Source organism: Ruditapes philippinarum, unplaced genomic scaffold, assembly GCF_026571515.1.
Source record: "Ruditapes philippinarum isolate M1 unplaced genomic scaffold, ASM2657151v2 ctg1933_1_1_1_1, whole genome shotgun sequence".
Lineage (NCBI taxonomy): Eukaryota > Metazoa > Mollusca > Bivalvia > Venerida > Veneridae > Ruditapes > Ruditapes philippinarum.
Window position 1 is genome coordinate 20,261 of NW_026856096.1, and position 19,079 is coordinate 39,339.

General features: G+C 33.6%; 1 protein-coding gene across 1 annotated transcript; it reads right to left on the minus strand.

Moving 5' to 3' along the window:
• Window positions 1-4,376: 4,376 nt before the first annotated feature.
• On the minus strand, window positions 4,377-17,891 carry LOC132745380 (uncharacterized). Its single transcript, XM_060734288.1, has 9 exons — window positions 17,680-17,891; window positions 17,212-17,346; window positions 15,810-15,888; window positions 15,025-15,091; window positions 9,891-9,979; window positions 8,972-9,063; window positions 7,910-8,077; window positions 7,342-7,430; window positions 4,377-4,903 (listed from the first exon to the last, which is right to left on the minus strand). Exons 2-9 carry the CDS (start codon window positions 17,340-17,342, stop codon window positions 4,788-4,790), a joined length of 831 nt encoding a protein of 276 aa, XP_060590271.1. The 5' UTR covers window positions 17,343-17,346; window positions 17,680-17,891; the 3' UTR covers window positions 4,377-4,787.
• Between the last annotated feature and the right edge of the window lie 1,188 nt (window positions 17,892-19,079).

The following is a 19,079-nucleotide window of genomic DNA, read 5'->3' on the forward strand; positions in this document are numbered from 1 at the left end:
TCAGTTTCCGATCATTATCTCCCCAATGGTACAACACATTAAACTCAAACTTGACATATGGATACGTCACAGGAATGCGCAGGTCATGTTCAAAGTTGGTCATGGTTCAATGATTTTTGGCAGGGTTATGCCCCTTTCACTTTGAAAATAATATGAAATTTTCAGTTTCTGTTTATTATCTCCCCAACGGTACAACACATTCAACTCAAATTTGACATATGGATATGTTTTTGGAATGCCCAGGCAAAGTTGGAATTTGGTCATGGTATAATGATTTTTGGCAGAGTAATGCCCCTTTCACTTTGAAAATAATATGAAATTTACAGTTTCTGTTCATTATCTACCCAACAACTCAAATTTGACATATGGATATGTCAAAGGAATGGGCAGGTCAAGTTTGAATTTGGTCATGGTTCGATGATTTTTTGGCAGAGTTATGTCCCTTTCACTTTGAAAATAATATAGATACATCTTAGGAATAAGCAGTTTAAGTTTGAATTTGGTCGTGGTTCAATGATTTTGGACAAACTTATCTTTCTTGAATGTTGGAAAAATTTTGAACTTTCAGTTTCAGCACTGAAATGTATGTAGCCATTATTTTGACTACAAATATGAAATATGCTATTTTCAAAAGGTTTAGACTGAATAATTTCAGTGCCTTCAACATTGTATGAAAATGGTTTGTGTTAACATTGAAAAGTTTTAAGGGCTTTGAAATTAAAATGAAAAAAATAATTTGTGCAAACAAATTAGGAACTAAATATTATAACATCTGAAATTTTGGCTGCATGCGGGGGCATCCGTGGCATGATGACACATTTCTAGTTTTTAATTACCTCGACGTATTGAATTTTATCAAGTAACGATTTCTGTAAAAAGCTCCCATACTTATTGGTAGATTTTGACTAAAAATTGACAGGAATGCAACTTAGGTGATTAACATATTCATGCTTAATATGAGGCAATAGAAGTCTTCTTCCCACAAATCAAGTTGGAGAAGCATAAAAATCATGACCTTTAACTTAAAACATACATGACTGTATTTGTTTACAATTCTTGAGAGGTAAAAATTTGCATTTTCTACAAGATAACTGTGAACGAAGAGTTATGTTTCACTAGACACAGATATAAGCACCCCTATTAACATGTATAGATTTGGACAGCTTGATGCAGGTAGAACTACATGTAACTGTATTAATATTAGTTTTTAACTGGATTACTGAAGGGCAGCATATAGTGATCGCACTGTCTGTCCGATAATCTTGTCTGCACTTCATCTACAAAACCGCTGGGGCTAATTCGGTTAAACTTTACAGGATTGTCACCATGCCTAGTTTTGCACAGTATATTTTACAGCTTGAATTTTTTTGGCACAGTTTATTTTAATATGGCCCATTTAGGGTCAATTTTTGAGTAAAATAAGCCTGTTTGCCCTTCATCTCCAAAACCACTAAGGGGATGTCAGTGAAACTTCACAGGATTGTTTGTTATAAGTTATTGTTTGAAGTTTGTTATAAAAGTGTAATTTTCTGTACTTTTAACTAAATTGGGACTAAAAAATTAGTTCCTTATAAGCGATAATAATTTCCTTATAACCGTGTTCGCTATAACAGAATATTTCTATATTAAATAAAGAAGGGCAAAATTCGGGCCAAAATATATTGTTCCTTAGAAGTTCGCTATAACCATGTTCGCTATCAGTGACGTTTTCTGTATCTTGATTTGAAAATTTATTTGGCACAATTATGGCCCCATAGTGGTCAATTTTTGAGTAATATTAGCTCGACTGTGCTTCTTCACCAAAACCAAAGGGGAAGGGGGGACTTCAGTGAAACTTTAACATGATTATTTGTCCTCAAGCGTGGTTGTGCATAGTAAATGTATCTTGATTTTTCAGTAAATTAACTTTGTCCATCCTTCATCTCCTAAACAAAATTTCAGTAAATATTCATAAATTGTTTGCATGGTGTCATGATTTTCCAAGCATAGTTGTGCATTGTGCCATGATTTTATGCATGAATTTTTTCTGCAGTTATGGGCCCTCGATGAATTTTTTAAATAAAATTTGTTTAGACTATTTCCCCTACATTTCTAATGGAATTTCAATGAAATTTTAGGAATGATTTTTATCAAAGGCGGTCGGGCATATATTAAAGGTATTTTGGCATATATTGCAAATTTTATGTCAAAGCTTCCTTTTGTGGGGATTAGGCACTTTTCAGTGACAGCTCTTGTTTTGGTTTCTTTTTATAGACATATTTTTCCCTGATATATTGTGCAGCAATCGATTGCATGATAAAAAAAACTTACCTAGCACACAATTGTTCTACCTGTAACCAACTGATCTATTTGCAACCAGTTAGGGGGTGTGTTTATAATTAAGTCAATATCTACAAAATAAAACATTGCAACAGTTTAAAAGTACAGCAGGGTAAGCATTGCAAATACCTAACTAAGATGATTTTTCATTGGACAAGACATGTATTAATCATCTAGTTAATATAAATGTATGAGCCTTTGGTGAACTTTTAAAAAAAAATCCCAACCAAAATGTGTGGGATAGTAGCTTTAAAAAATCAAGTAAACAATAAGAAATTTTAAATGAGGACATTTTATAGTTGATTTATCCAATTCTTTCACAACACAACAAATCTTTGAATATTCATTTTCTATTTCTGTCAGTGCTTCATGTTGTAACCTGTAATAGATGAACAACCATCATGTTTCAAGGATAAGTCTGTAGATTTTCCATCTCAACAGTTTGTCACTACAGTGCCCTTAAAAGATTTTCAGTTAATTCCATCAGTGCCACAACTGTCACTTCAATACTTTTCCATCAATATGTAGAGACTGTACCTTTGTACAAGCCTGGGTCTTGCAATACAGTAATATAAATGCGTTTGAGCATCTGGGCCGAGTTGTTCTACTTATATGCCTGAAATAATGCACGGAAGGGCACCCAAGGTCTTCCTCCACCAGTAAAGCTGGAATGCACCATATGACCTATACTGTGTCAGTGTAAAACTAAGTCAAACAAACAACTCAATTTGTCACACATGCATTTTTTTTTCAAAATCCATTTATAAATAATTATCATGGACCAGACATAATGTGGACAGATGGAGATTCATAACAGAAATACACTACTAAATTTGTTTATTTTGTAAACTGCCATGTTCTCATTGATAAAAAATTTGCTATGCAGAAGTCATGTTTTATAGACAGCTGATACTACTATTTAAACTATACAAAATTTCTTATGATAGAATTTTATCATTTTTGTGTCGCCTTGAAAAAGGCGACATATAGGGGTTACTTTTTGTCGGTGGCGGCGTTGTCGGCGTCCCCTTAAGCTTGTCCGGAGCATAAGTCAGTCATTATAAGTCTGATTGACTTCAAACTTGGTATGCATGCTTCTTATAATGACCTGAAGTGCAGTGCACAAGAACCAATACTCTGCACTTCTTAATTTTTGAGTTATTGCCCTTTGTTATATTTATTTTTGTCCGGGCCATTTCTTCTGAAGTATTAAAGCTATGGACATGAAACTTCATAGGATGAAAGATCTCATTAAGAATTGCAGTGCAAAGAACCGGTACTCTGCATTTCATATATTTTGAGTTATTGCCCTTTGTTAATTTTCATACTTTATTTTTGTCCAGGCCATTTCTTCTAAAGTATAAAAACTATGGTCTTTAAACTTCATAGGATGATAGATCTCACTAAGAAAAAGTGCAGTGTACAAGAACTGGTACTCTGCACTTCTTATTTTTGAGTTATTACACTTTTTTAATGTTCATACTTTATTTTTGTCCAGGCCATTTCTCATAAATTATAAAAGCTATGGAATGAAACTTCATAAGATGATAGATCTTATTGATAAGAAGTGCAGTTCACAGAAACTGCTGCTCTTCACTTCTTATTTTTGAGTTATTGCCCTTTGTTAATTTTCATATTTCATTTTTGTTCTGGCCATTTCTCCTAAACTTTATTGTTCACAAGGTGACACATCCGACTCGCAGAGTTCTAGTTATTAATTACAAAGTTTGACTTCAAGAAAATAATGCCCACAAATATGTATTCAGTGTTTTTTGATAAATAAAATGTTGAAGGTTGGACATGTAAAATTTTCTGACATTTTGATATATTCCAATGTCTATTACACAATACATGAAATGACACATTAAGTGTTTGAGAAAAGTTGCCTTCAGAAGAATTAACTTTGCTGTGTAACCATATTCAATACTGTTGCATTCTCATTTTTTTTCTTCATTTTCTATTTTAGAATTAAAATGCCTTTAACAATTGACAGTTTCAAAATAAAGGCAGGCATGTATAGGTTTAAAAAGAGGCACAACATTGTTTCATTTTAAAATCTTTTATTTTTAAAATATTCTGCATTTTACAAAAAATCTTAAGTAAACATTTTCATCAAAAACTAAGAATCAGTAAAGTTATACATGTATAACAAACAAAAAGTAATAAATTTTGACCAACAAAAAATACAGTTTGCAATTCCCTTTTTGCCTTTATTATGTTTCAAAGAAATCATACCATGAATTTTTACTACAATTGTTTCAGATTTCACAGTAATTAGGTACAACTAGAGAGTTATCTAACTTGAAATAAAACAATCATTTGTCAAAATCTATGGTGCGTACAAAAGAAAATTGTTGTTTTAAATATGTAACAAATTACGATATAACCAATAAACAAAAATACATTCCCATATTGTGAAGTACTCTGCTATTTGACATATACATGTAAAGTAATGGAAAACAACATTTTTATTTTTGTAGTAAAGCGACAAGGGTGTTCAATGTCTTTTCTATTCCAAGTTCTTGTAGCATCAATTGAAATTTGTCAGAAACTGTTCCAAGAAATTCACTGTTTGGGTTCTCCACTGCAAAATAAAACAAAACATTAGTCTGAAATCATAATTCAAGCCACTACGTTATTTGTCGGTACATGCATGTACAGTAGCATCTATTGGATATGTTTTGTGTAGTTAAAAATATTAAAACCCAGCTGCTGAGCAAAAAAAATGTTAACTTTCACATAGCGTGGCAGGATAAGAAAAATACCGTTGCAGTGCCTGTGTGCAATTTTTAAACTTTAAAAGCCAACCAAGCATACTTTGATGATTTTTTTACACTGAATATGATAAAATATTTTCTGTCATAAATTGATAGGTAAACTGTGGCAGAAGACAAATAGCATTAAACATAATTATCTTCTATAAACCAAATCGTCAAAGAGTAACCTGTGCTACACCTAAGACTTATATATTTGGGTTGAGATTTATGTCCCTCTTTCATAGGTCATATGGCGACTTTCCAGCTTTACTGGTGAAAGAAGACCTCAAATGCCCTTCCATGCATTATTTCAGGCATGAACAGGCACCTGAGTAGAACCATTGACGTTCCATAAGCTAGCTGGATAGCCTCCTCACATGAAAGAATCCAAAGTCCTTGTCGAGATTCGAACCCACAGTGGTGAGGGGCAAGTGCTTTGAAGTCAATGACCTTAACCACTCAGCAAACCATCTAAGACTTAACTCAATAATCTGATATGCTTTCAATATTCAACCTAAAGAGCTAGTTCTGCAGGCCTGTACTTATTGAGGAAATGTCTATAAATTTTAAACTAGAACTATCACTAAATGTGATTAATACCCCCACAAGACTGCTTCAGAAATGAGGCTGTTACTAGTAACAGAATACCTTGTAAAAGAATTGAAATATAGAGTTATGGTTGTGCGCAATTAAAGATAGTTGTGGTTCTTGTATGTTGCATTTCCTTTCAATGTGGTTGGCCATTGATGAAGTTTTATTGAATTACTCTGTAATAAGTCCAGAAAGACAAGGAAAAGAAACAAAGGGCAATAACTCTATAAATACTGAAGATGGAGTTATAGTTCTTGTGCACTGCACTTCCTCTTATTGTGCTTGACCATTGTATGAAGTTGTTTTGAATTCCAACCAGTATGTTTTAAGTTATGCTCCGGACAAGGAAAAGTATCAAAGGGCAGTAACTCTGTATTTTGTCAAAATGGAGTTATGGCCCTTGTGCACTGCACTTCCTTTTAATGTCATTGACAACTGTATGAAGTTGTATTAAATTTCAAACAGTAGTTTTCAAATTATGCTCTGGACAAGGAAAAGTAACAAAGGGCAATAACTCTGTGATTAGTCAAGATGGAGTTATGGTTCTTGTGCACTGCACTTCCTCTCAATGTGCTTGACCATTGTATGAAGTTATATTGAATTCCAACTATTAATCTTCAAGTTATGCTCCGGACAAAAAAGGCAATGGAAAAGTAAGAAAGGGCAATAACTCTGTAATAAGTCAAGATGGAGTTATAGTTCTTATGCACTGCACTTCCCCTTATTGTGTTTGATCATTGTATGAAGTTGTTTTGAATTCCAACCAGTAGTTTTCAAGTCATACTCTGAAAAAGGAAAAGTAACAAAGGGCAGTAACTCTGTAATAAGTCAAGATGGAGTTATGGTTCTTGTGCACTGCACTTCCTCTAAATGTGCTTGACCATTATATTAAGTTATAATGAATTCCAACAATTAGTCTTCAAGTTATGGTCCGCACAAAAGAAAGCAATGGAAAAGTAACAAAGGGCAATAACTCTGTAATTACTTTAGATAGAGTTATGGTTCTTGTGCACTGCACTTCCCCTTATTGTGTTTGACAATTGTATGAAGTTCTTTTGAATTCCATCTAGTAGTTTTCAAGTTATGCCCCAGACAAGGAAAAGAAACCAAGGGCAATAACTCTGTAATTAGTCAAGATAGAGTTATGGTTCTTGTGCACTGCACTTCCTCTCATTGTGCTTGACCATTGTATGTAGTTATATTGAATTCCAACAATTAGTCTTCAAGTTATGGGCCGCACAAAAGAAAAGCAATGGAAAAGTAACAAGGGCAATAACTCTGTAATTAATTCAGATAGAGTTATGGTTCTTGTGCACTGCACTTCCCCTTAATGTGTTTGACAATTGTATGAAGTTGTTTTGAATTCCAACCAGTAGTTTTTAAGTTATGCCCCGGACAAGGAAAAGTAACAAAGGGCAATAACTCTGTAATTAGTCAAGATAGAGTTATGGTTCTTGTGCACTGCACTTTCTCTCATTGTGCTTGATCATTGTGTGTAGTTATATTGAATTCCAATCATTAGTCTTCAAGTTATGCTCCGGACAAGGAAAATGCAACGGACGTCTGGACCGACCGACCGACCGACCGCCCGACCGACGACCAACCGACCACCGGGTGACTCCTATATACCCCCCCAAACTTCGTTTTTGGGGGTATAATGATGACAGTGACCTACCTTTTTTAGGAATATTAACATTTAACTCTATCTCCGGTAACACATTGTACGTGTCTGTAACTCTACATCCCCATACTATCTCAAATGAACTGAAACATATCACATACCATAGAAAACACATTATGTATAAAATGCAAACAGTAATGATTGTACATGTATGTACAACTATTATATTGTGTAACACTTATTAATTCAAACAAAACTCATATTTGCATTAGCAAATGCTTATTATATGCAATCATATATATATATATAATTGCCATTTAAAATTCACAAGTTACTGATGTAAGATAGTAAAGTGTTTTTAAATGTATCACACCCTATGCTCTTAGCAGTTATTGTATTCTGAAAGAACAATTCGGCTATTTCACATAATTTAATTTAAAACAGATTTACATTGTAATTATTTAAACCTATAGCTTTATACTACTGGCTTGAATTTGGTACATAATTTATAAACACAATATATAAGCTGTTCATAATCTACCTTGTACTTCAAACCTAGAGCTTGAGTGTGAGGACAAAAGATTAAACAATATATATCTCATACACAAACAAAATCACTTACAATTTCTTCACAGGATGTTTCAAAATCAACTGTTGTATATTTGGGCATTTTGCAATTTTTGGATAAGTTTTTACAAAATGTTCAAAAGTTTTCTTCCTTGCCTTCAGCCATGTGTTGTAAGGTCTTAACAGAGTAAGAAAACCTTGTGCATTGCCTTCCTCTGCCAACCTGTAGAATAAAAGAAAGTATGTGCATGGTAGACCAGACATATTTATACAGTAGTATATCTGAATTGTAAAACTCTATTCAATGTCTTTATGCACAAATATTTCAATACTTGCAATGTTGGAAATTTTAGGGCATATAATCGGGATATTTATGTTCAATTGTGGTTGAAGTAACATCAAGTTCTTAAAGGTTACACAGCAACTTTCAAGCATCACTTAGAGAATGTCATCCAGTGCTCCACAATGCATTATTTGAGGCATGACCAGGTACCTGCTGTTTGTTGTTTTTCTTGTTTTTTTTATGTCAATCTTAACATGTGTTTTAGGTCATACCTTGGCAGTCAATTAACCGAACTGGCTCTCCTGGATAACTAACCAGTAATTACCATTTCTTCACAACTGACTGTTTCAGAGGCAGATGACAACTAGACTTTGTGTATGAGATCAATTATATCTGAGAAATGAGCCGCGTCAAGACAAAACCAACGTAATGCGTTTGCGACCAGCATGGATCCAGACCAGCCTGCGCATCCGCGCAGTCTGATCAGGATTCAGTTTTTACACTTGTAATAGAGTTGGTAAGCGAACAGCATGGATCCTGATCTGACTGCGCGGATGCGCAGGCTGGTCTGGATCCATGCTGGTCGCAAACCCATTATGTTGGTTTTGTCATGACGCGGCTCAAATTATGTCTTGCTCGGGATTGAACCAGCTACCCCTGCATTACTAATCTGATGCTCTCCCTATTGAGTTTAGCGAGTATAGACTTTAATATGCCCCCACCTGTATGGCTGCCTTCACCATCCATGAACAAACATTTTAAAAAAACTTAATAATCTTAACCATGATCTCACTACTATATAAAACAAGAAAATCAAACATAAGGAATACAAACTGTTCTACAGTGAGTTTCAGGTCCCTGTATACACATTCAGATGCAGATATAGAGAGGTGTGTTATCTTTGCATGGACAGTCGAATCTTGATCCTGTAAACACAGAAATAGTAATTTCACAATCATTTGAGTCGCGTCACGACAAAACCAACATAATGGGTTTGCGACCAGCATGGATCCAGACCAGCCTGCGCATCCACGCAGTCTGATCAGGATCCATGCTGTTCGCTTACAAACCCTATAACAAGTAGAGAAACTGACAGCGAACATCATGGATCCTGATCAGACTGCGCAGATGCACAGGCTGGTCTGGATCCATGCTGGTCGCAAACCCATTATGTTGGTTTTGTCATGACGTGGCTCATTTATCATTTATTTGTAAAGCATAACTTTTAATCTGAGATATTAACAGTCTTTTTACTTGCTAGCACTTCTATTTCTTAATTATTCAAACAAGTTATGGTCATATTTGCACATTTTAGGATTAACTTGGTAAGGTAACACCTCTTGGAGGATTCAAATCAAACTTGGAAAGGTTTCCTACATTCACCATGTTTATCATACAACTTTTTTTACCACTTAATATTCATTCAATGGAAAACACAGACACAACAAACTCTCAAAATTACAAGCAGTCAAATTTGTTAGCAGGAATGGCAAGTCAATCTTACTGATTTTCAAGAAATTCAAAATTTGCTATTTTTCAATGAAAAGTAGATTGAAGTAAAGTACATTTCATATCTCGTATTAAGCATACAGTTTTCCTTGTCCTTCAAAGGAATGATGAGTAATTTCAAAAATTGAAATTTACTTCTTTTGCATGAAAATTTACTGCAGATAAAATCTCATATTACCTGAAAGCACTTAGTTTTCCTTGTCCTTCAATGTTTAATTCATTGCTCACAAAAAAAAGAACTTACCATAGATTCCTGTATTACCATCTTGAGCTGAAACTCCACTTCTCCACACATACCATCTACCTGTTTCTCTTTCTCCAAATATAACATGTCTAAAAAAAATACAATATAGAGTCAACCCTTCTTATAGCAAATTTACTGGGACATTCAAAATATGTTCCTGATACAGTCGACATTGTATTAAGAGACCACTCAAGGGACTGCCAAAAAGTGGTCTCTTAATAAAGTGGTCTCTCAATAGAATTCTGGAAACTTCGAGACTTTTTATTACAAGTCATAGATATAATAACAGCATTTTTATAAAAAACAAATAATGTACAATATTATATATGTATTACAGTTTTATAATTACATTTATGCCTTTGTTTTTAAAAAAAAAGTCATCAATATTGTTTGTTTTTTAGTAGAAATTTGTGTACAAATGTGATCTACGCTCATAATACTGTCAACAGGTCATTTTGACCATGAAACAAAGCATATTGTCTTATATTTTAATATGTTCAAACACATCTCCTGCTGAACACACTTTAGAATCATCAGCCCAGAGCTCCAGATAATTTTTTATGCGATGAGTTTTAAACTTCTTGATTTTTTCAACAATTAGTTTTCACACTACCCCGATTTCAAATTCAATATCTAGGTTTTTTTGTCGAAGGGTCATATTTAATGGGATACTACATGTATTTTATAAAGCATCTGATGAGCACCTACACCATCAGCAATGAAAGGCTCGGTTCTGTAATGTTTAGTCCACTACGTTTCACGATTTTATTTCGACTACAATCGATGACATTTGCTATTTACTCAGACTCAATTCCATGCACGATTTCCTCATACAATTTATCCGGTCTTAGTTGTCTGTCTTTTTTTGCTCGATCCGACGTCATTTTAGATAAGGGAAGTCACTCTGAGCACATGACAAAACTATGCAAATGCGGTGTTGTGATACGTTATTGCTCTGACAAAATATGTCACAATAAATATTACGATCGGAAAATTCGATTTTGAAACGATTGCAATTGTTATTCATTTCGTTTTTAAACGGCAATTATTTGTGACCAATGACCATGAAAAATATTTGTTTGTTTGCGTGTACACATCTAACCTACTCGCTAATTACACAGGTGAGAAGGTATCCGGACAATTCCCCTCCCGGATGATTCCCCTCCCAGTAAATTTGAATGTTTTTTCACAACCCGGACATTTCCCCTCCCGTTATTTTTCTACGGCGGACAATTCCCCTCCCGTTCATTTTACAGGGCGGACAATTCCCCTCCCGTTATTTTAGCAGAGCGGACAATTCCCCTCCCGCTGTTGTCAGAGCGGACAATTTCCCTCCCGTGGCTGTTGAACATATATATGTTATAATATTGTTTATTTGAAAGGTATTTTTAATCGACTTTAAATACATTTTGCTTGTCTATATTGACATGAATATAAACAAAACAAAACGCATTTTTTTGTTAAAATAATCTTTATTTCGTCAATACATTTCTGCAGCGGTAAAATAATTGTAAATAATTGGTTTTGCAATCAAGGACACATTTAATTAAGGGCAGCATTGATTAAAGATTTTTTATTGACAGTTTGTTTATCTTAAGCAGCGGCGGCAATGATTAAAGGCGGTATAATGTCACCTTTGTGAAATAATGATTCTTAAAAGTTCCGATCTTTAACAGTTTGTTGTTAAGAGTAAAAACTGTCATCTTTAATAAGAATGTTTATAGATTTTTTTATTCGCATAGGCGGCTATGATTAAGGGATGTATAATGTCACGTTCCGCTCTGTGAAAAAAAACGGGAGGGGAATTGTCCACTCTGCTAAAATAACGGGAGGCGAATTGTCCGCCCTGTAAAATTAACGGGAGGGGAAAAGTCCGCCCTATTAAAATAACGAGAGGGGAAATGTCCGGGTTGTGAAAATAATATGGAAGGGGAATCGTCCGGGAGGGGGATTGTCCGGGATTCAGGTGAGAATGCCCGCCGGGACGATTGTTTGTCACGGCCGTTTAATAGATACTTTAACACTTAATTTTGTACATTTGGGCCGACATTTAGTGGCCGCTGGCCGCGATATAAAATAGTCGTTTAATGGAATTAAATTAAATAGTTAAAATCATCGGGAGGGATTTTATGCGGCCGCTTAATAAAAAAGTCGCCTAATAAAGGTGGACGCAAGTACGATGCCGACTGTATCAATAATTTGCTTAAGAATATTGTCACCATAGTCCAGTAAACAGGTTAACTCTTATTAAAATTCAATAGCAGTTAACAAGTTACTGCACTTTAGGTGATGTCAGATATATACTAAGGTGATGATATCAAGTTATTACTGCATCACAAAGTAATTTACAACAAACTGATTGTTCATCATCATATGTTCACCCTTTGAATTAAGTATCCAATCAAGAGTAGTAACTCATGAAAGTTTGTTACTGTTACCTCGCTTGCATTGATTCAATATAAAAACTGCAATAATTTGAGTTTTTATGCCCCCGCCATGTAATGGCCGGGGCATATAGTGTTACCCTGTTCCGTCCTTCCGTCATTCCGTCCTTCCGTCATTCCGTCCTTCCGTCATTCCGTCATTCTGTCATTCCGTCATCATCAGTTTCCGTTCATTATCTTAGTAACGGTTGCACATATTCAACTCAAATTTGACATATGGATATGTCATGAGAAAATACAGGTCAAGTTCGAATTTGGTCATGGTTCGATGATTTTTGGCAGAGTTATGCCCCTTTTACTTTGAAAATAATATGAAATTTTCAGTTTCCGTTCATTATCTCCCCAACCGTACAACACATTCAACTCAAATTTGACACATGGATATGTCATGAAACAATACAGGTCAAGTTCGAATTTGGTCATGGTTTGATGATTTTTGGTAGAGTTATGCCCCTTTTACTTTGAAAATAATATGAAATTTTCAGTTTCCGTTCATTATCTCCCCAACGGTACAAAATATTCAACTCAAATTTGACATATTGATATATCATGAGAAAATACAGGTCAAGTTCGAATTTGGTCATGGTTCGATGATTTTTGGCAGAGTTATGCCCCTTTTACTTTGAAAATAATATGAAATTTTGAGTTTCCTTTCATTATCTCCACAACAGTACAACACACTCAACTCAAATTTGACATATGGATATGTCATGAGAAAATACAAATCAAGTTCGAATTTTGTCATGGTTCGATGATTTTTGGCAGAGTAATGCCCCTTTTACTTAAAAATAATATGAAATTTTCAGTTTCCGTTCATTATCTCCCCAACGGTACAACATTTTCAACTCAAATTTGACATATGGATATGTCATGAGAAAATACAGTTTAAGTTTGAATTTGGTCATGGTTTGATGATTTTTGGCAGAGTTATGCTCCTTTTACTTTGAAAATAATATGAAATTTTCAGTTTCTGTTTATTATATCCTCAACAGTACAACACATTCAACTCAAATTTGACATATGGATATGTTTTTAGAATGCCCAGGCCCAGTTCTAATTTGTTCATTGTTCAATGATTTTTTGGCAGAGTAATGCCCCTTTCACTTTGAAATTAATATGAAATTTTCAGTTTCCGTTCATTATCTCCCCAACCGTACAACACATTCAACTCAAATTTGACACATGGATATGTCATGAAACAATACAGGTCAAGTTCGAATTTGGTCATGGTTTGATGATTTTTGGTAGAGTTATGCCCCTTTTACTTTGAAAATAATATGAAATTTTCAGTTTCCGTTCATTATCTCCCCAACGGTACAAAATATTCAACTCAAATTTGACATATTGATATATCATGAGAAAATACAGGTCAAGTTCGAATTTGGTCATGGTTCGATGATTTTTGGCAGAGTTATGCCCCTTTTACTTTGAAAATAATATGAAATTTTGAGTTTCCTTTCATTATCTCCACAACAGTACAACACATTCAACTCAAATTTGACATATGGATATGTCATGAGAAAATACAAATCAAGTTCGAATTTTGTCATGGTTCGATGATTTTTGGCAGAGTAATGCCCCTTTTACTTAAAAATAATATGAAATTTTCAGTTTCCGTTCATTATCTCCCCAACGGTACAACATTTTCAACTCAAATTTGACATATGGATATGTCATGAGAAAATACAGTTTAAGTTTGAATTTGGTCATGGTTTGATGATTTTTGGCAGAGTTATGCTCCTTTTACTTTGAAAATAATATGAAATTTTCAGTTTCTGTTTATTATATCCTCAACAGTACAACACATTCAACTCAAATTTGACATATGGATATGTTTTTAGAATGCCCAGGCCCAGTTCTAATTTGTTCATTGTTCAATGATTTTTTGGCAGAGTAATGCCCCTTTCACTTTGAAATTAATATGAAATTTACAGTTTCTGTTCATTATCTACCCAACAGTGTTACATATTCAACTCAAATTTGACATATGAATATGTAAAAGGAATGGGCAGGTCAAGTTGGAATTTGGTCATGGTTCGATGATTTTTTGGCAGAGTTATGTCCCTTTCACTGAAAATAATATAGATACATCTTAGGAATAAGCAGTTTAAGTTTGAATTTGGTCGTGGTTCAATGATTTTCGACAAACTTATCTTTCTTGAATATTGGAAAAATTTTGAACTTTCAGTTTCAGCACTCATACTTTTGTGGAAATATATGTAGCCATTATTTTGGCTACAAATATGAAATATGCTATTTTCAAAAGGTTAAGACTGAATAATTTCAGTGCCTTGAACATTGTATGGAAATGGTTTGTGTTAACATTGAAAAGTTTTAAGGGCTTTGAACTTAAAATGAAAACAATAATTTGTGCAAATAAATTTGGAACTAAATATTATAACACCTGAAATTTTGGCTGCATGCGGGGGCATCCGTGGCATGATGACACATTTCTAGTTACTTTAGGTCTTTATCAAAATATATCTATCATTAAAAAGTAATTTCTTTCAAATAAAATATAAATGTACAAGTTTGTTTTAGTAAACTTCATTTCAAAAATAAACAGTCTTTAATTTCAATTAGGTTTTATTGGTCATAAATTTTGATGTTTTCTATTCACTATTAAGATATTAGTGCTTTTTCTTCAGTAAGGAAAGATTATCTATGTCAAAGAGAATACCTGGTCTTACCTTGACCAATAATTTCAGTTGAGACACCAGTTATAGCCACACCCCTAAACTCTTTCAATGTATCAATCTGAAGAGTTAAATGAAACAAGACTTTACTACATTGTGCTGGTATATACATGTATTCATGTTAACAACTAACTTATAGCAAACTAAAATACATGCAACTGAATTTCATTAAAATCCAATCTACCACATGTAAAGGTTGGCTAAAAACAAAAGATTTTAAATTTACCAAGGACAATCACTCAAAATGCAATAATAAGAGATTTTGCTAGTGTTTAATCAATATCATCTCTGTATTATAATATATAATCATGCTGAATTTCATTACAATCCAACTAGCCACTTCTAAAATATGGTTCAAATTGGTAATTTTCCTATAAACAATGCTTTCTCTTAATTAATAAAGAGCCACACTTTAAAAAGCATGTTTGATAATATTTGATAAACATCATTTCCTTACTTTTGGATACATTCTTGTTCTAGTTCTATTACAACGTAATCAACCATTTGTAAAATTTGACTCAATATGGCAATTTTCTTTAAAAATAACAAAGGGACATAACTCAATAATCCCTTAGTGGATTTTGATGAAACTTGATGATCCTCCTCACCTTATCCATATAATTATTTCTGCCAATAATAAGGAAAATTAAACAATACTTTAGATATGGCTTTGGACAGATGGACACCATTTTTATATCGCCTTTTCAATGTCATCAGTGGGGGTAATAAAAAATAACATTGGAGTCATAGACCTGTTTCAGAAAAAAAAGACAAAATACCTGGTGTCTAAGACCCTGTACCCGTGCTCTAAGAATATCATCATTATCTTCCTCAACTTTTTCTTGGTTCTGATACTCCCTGAAAACAGCATCAACAACTCAATTATCTTTATGAATGAACACATTATGTCAGTGCTATATAAACAGGGATTCGAAAACTGCACTCTTCAGTTTAAGTTACAGAGTTTGTAGTGGGCAAAATATTTTATTGTATAGTCTGATTTTATTGACCTGTCAATTATGAATGCATTATAGGACTCATTTAAATATTCGATCCCACTTCGGTTTGGTCCGTGTAGTTTACGAGAATTAATGAGGAGTATATTAGTCATGGATTGAAAGTCACGCCAGCTTAAGGTGAAGTTTTTCGTTAATTCACAATAGCACAGTCGATAAAGAGAATGCCTGGTAATTGAGAGGTCTGTGGTTCGATCCTTACTGTTGCCATTGTTTTAGTACTCTTTATTTTTGCAGTATATTTTAATGGAACAGATTTGTAGTGTGTTTTACGGCATTGAAAAGACATTTATTGTTTTTAATCCATTTTAATTTTAAACATGAATTCTTAAGAAAACATGTTATTTAAAAAGAGTATATACATAACAAAATTTAGTAAACATAATAAAAAAACGAACATCATAAAATAATCATATATAGATTCAATAATGTTGAAAGTATTAATTAGAAAAAAAACATGGACCAACGCGGCCTCGAACTTAAAACACGTGTGGCACTTAGACTATAAACTCGTGATTTACCCTATTGCGCTATAACGCTGAGTACACTTAGATTAGTGATACAAATTAAATTAAATTCTATCGTACAGCGTACATCTCACGGAACTTACCGAACATCTACCGAAGATTAATATACTGTGTGCATCGACCGTGTAATCAGTATGTAATTGACAGGTTAATAAAACCAAACAATATATTTTATTATATTTATGATAAACTAACATGTTGTAAAGCTTCAAAACTACTTTGGTACCATTGTCTGAAATGAATAACAAATAATTATATTCTCAACTTCTAAAGATGTTCAATGCAAACCAAATCTGGTCACATGAATGGTTAGAACATTAGATATCTTGGGGAGATTAATGCACTTATGTGACAATATATTAAATCCTTGAATTAAATATTCTTAAACATATAATAGAAATTAATTGTGAAGCTACATATGTAAACAGTGTTTATGGAAGAGGCCTTAGCCACTTGATTTTGGGATAAAATATCACTAAAATTGCAAATTTGGGAAGTAAAAAAGCGGGTTTAAGTTAAGATTTTTGGGAAAACTGCATGATTTTAAAGAAAAAATTTCAAATGGGAAGAGGCCTTTTATCAGAGTCTGTTATAAAAACAGGAAAATCACTGGTAAATAAATAAATAAATGAACATACTGCCATGCTTTCAGAAGATTGTTTTCCTTTTCTTGTTCATCAACTTTCTTCTCTAGATCTTCTATTTCTTTCTCTAACTTATTTATTTCCGTATCAAAGTCACCTATTTCTCTCTCTCCATTTGAAGACATGATTCTAAAAGAGGTATGGATTTTAAAATCAGGTAAGCCATAAGGCACTTTTTAACTTAAGATTGTCTGCCAATCTTAGTACAAATTGGAGTTTGGTGCAAAAAGGTGCAAAATGCTGAAAGTACAATTAAAACTGTAATGTGTCAACATAAAACGACAAGGTCTTTCAAATAATAAAATGATAAAACGACAGCACCAAAATTCTAACTCGCGAAAACCAACTACAAATTGTTCAAAAGAGTAACATGGCAGCTGTACTGTATTGAAAAGAATTAAAAATGTAGAAACATACTTAATACTTCATAATATTAAAATATTTCACAAATATATAACATACATGAAACAAAACTTCCAACTACAACATTTTATTTTCGCCGTTCATTACCATTAAAATTGCATTTCCCGCCATATGTCAAATAGATGCTAATATGCTATATCCGGTATCCGGTATTTGTCTCCAGCTTCCAATGGAGGTGTGGGCCAAACTAACTCTCGCCTTTCTTCTGTAGTAAATTAGTCACATTTTAGGCTAAATCCTGAATTCAAAGTGCCAAGTTCTAGTTGATAAATATACTGTCTTCAACTAAACAACACAAACAAAAAGTATTTAATGTTGCCAGAAAATATTATCTCGTTGCTTCATAAAATTTCAATTTGTTGTTTTTACCTCTAAAATTATCAAAAGTGCTTGTCTGCTAGCGCGTTGTTTGTATTTAATCCTTCCACCCAGAATTGAGAATACATACACAGCAACTTTTAAAGTCACCTATACAATGGAGGGGATCCAAAATTTCATAAACGAAAAGCATTAGGATTTTCTTACTTTTTTATCCACTGGACAATGCTATACGTACTCACCAAATTATAACCGCAAATATCTTATCTGTAGGTCTTGCAGTTATAAAGAAGAATTTTTTCTGATATTTCCTGTATGACTGAGATCTGGAACACATCCCAGCTGAGATTGACTCAAAGGTTCTGTTTTTTCTTCGTCAAAGAAAGACAACTCTTCGTGACATATATACATTCTTTTTTTTTTGTTATCGCAACAAATGCAAGAGACCAGGAAACGTTGATTATGGTAATTTCTAGCAAATTCACAAAACACAAATGTATTCTTAAATACTGACCCTTCATATTCACCTCTTTATCTTTTGCAGAAGGTAAATCAATCGAACCCCGATCTCTACTCCTGGGGCAGTTCGGAGGATGAGCCGTGTTCCATTGCAGAACAATGGGGATGGGAGTGTTACGGGGCTGCAGGACGGGGTGCTTAAATTTTTGCGAGACATGTCTGCAGAGGGAATTATTCAATGTGACTGTTCCTTTAGGGGTTTATAATGCAAAGGTCCCCGCGGTGCATTACAAGTTTTAGAATATCGCCAATGATTGAATAAGATTGAAATGTGGTCTTGACTAGAAGGTGAAGTTTCATAAAATTGTATTGCACCTATTCAATACATAAAACAATAATATTAGTACAACAAAAATAAATATTCACAAGAATTGGTGCAAAATAATCGGGCTACAAGTTAAAACAACATAAGCAACAACACACAGTTTTAAGTCATGTTTATTCCGGGTCCTTCTCGTACAATTAATTATTTTCTTTAAACAACACATAACTGAAGATTAAAGACACGTACTTAAATTGACAAATGATGTCCGTTTTGAAGATGAAAATGATAAGATGACGAAAAATAGTTAAGCTGAGCTATTTAAGAAAAATAATTTAAA

Bases quoted from the DNA above. Each gene is read 5' to 3' on its own strand.
- LOC132745380 (XM_060734288.1), bottom strand. From the start codon at position 17,342: ATGTCTTCAAATGGAGAGAGAGAAATAGGTGACTTTGATACGGAAATA. The intron at 9,064-9,890 runs GTAAGTTCTTTT...CTGTGTTTACAG, and splicing joins TGGTAATACAGGAATCTATG to GATCAAGATTCGACTGTCCA. The intron at 4,904-7,341 runs GTAGGTCACTGT...TTTATTTTGCAG, and splicing joins TGTTAATATTCCTAAAAAAG to TGGAGAACCCAAACAGTGAA.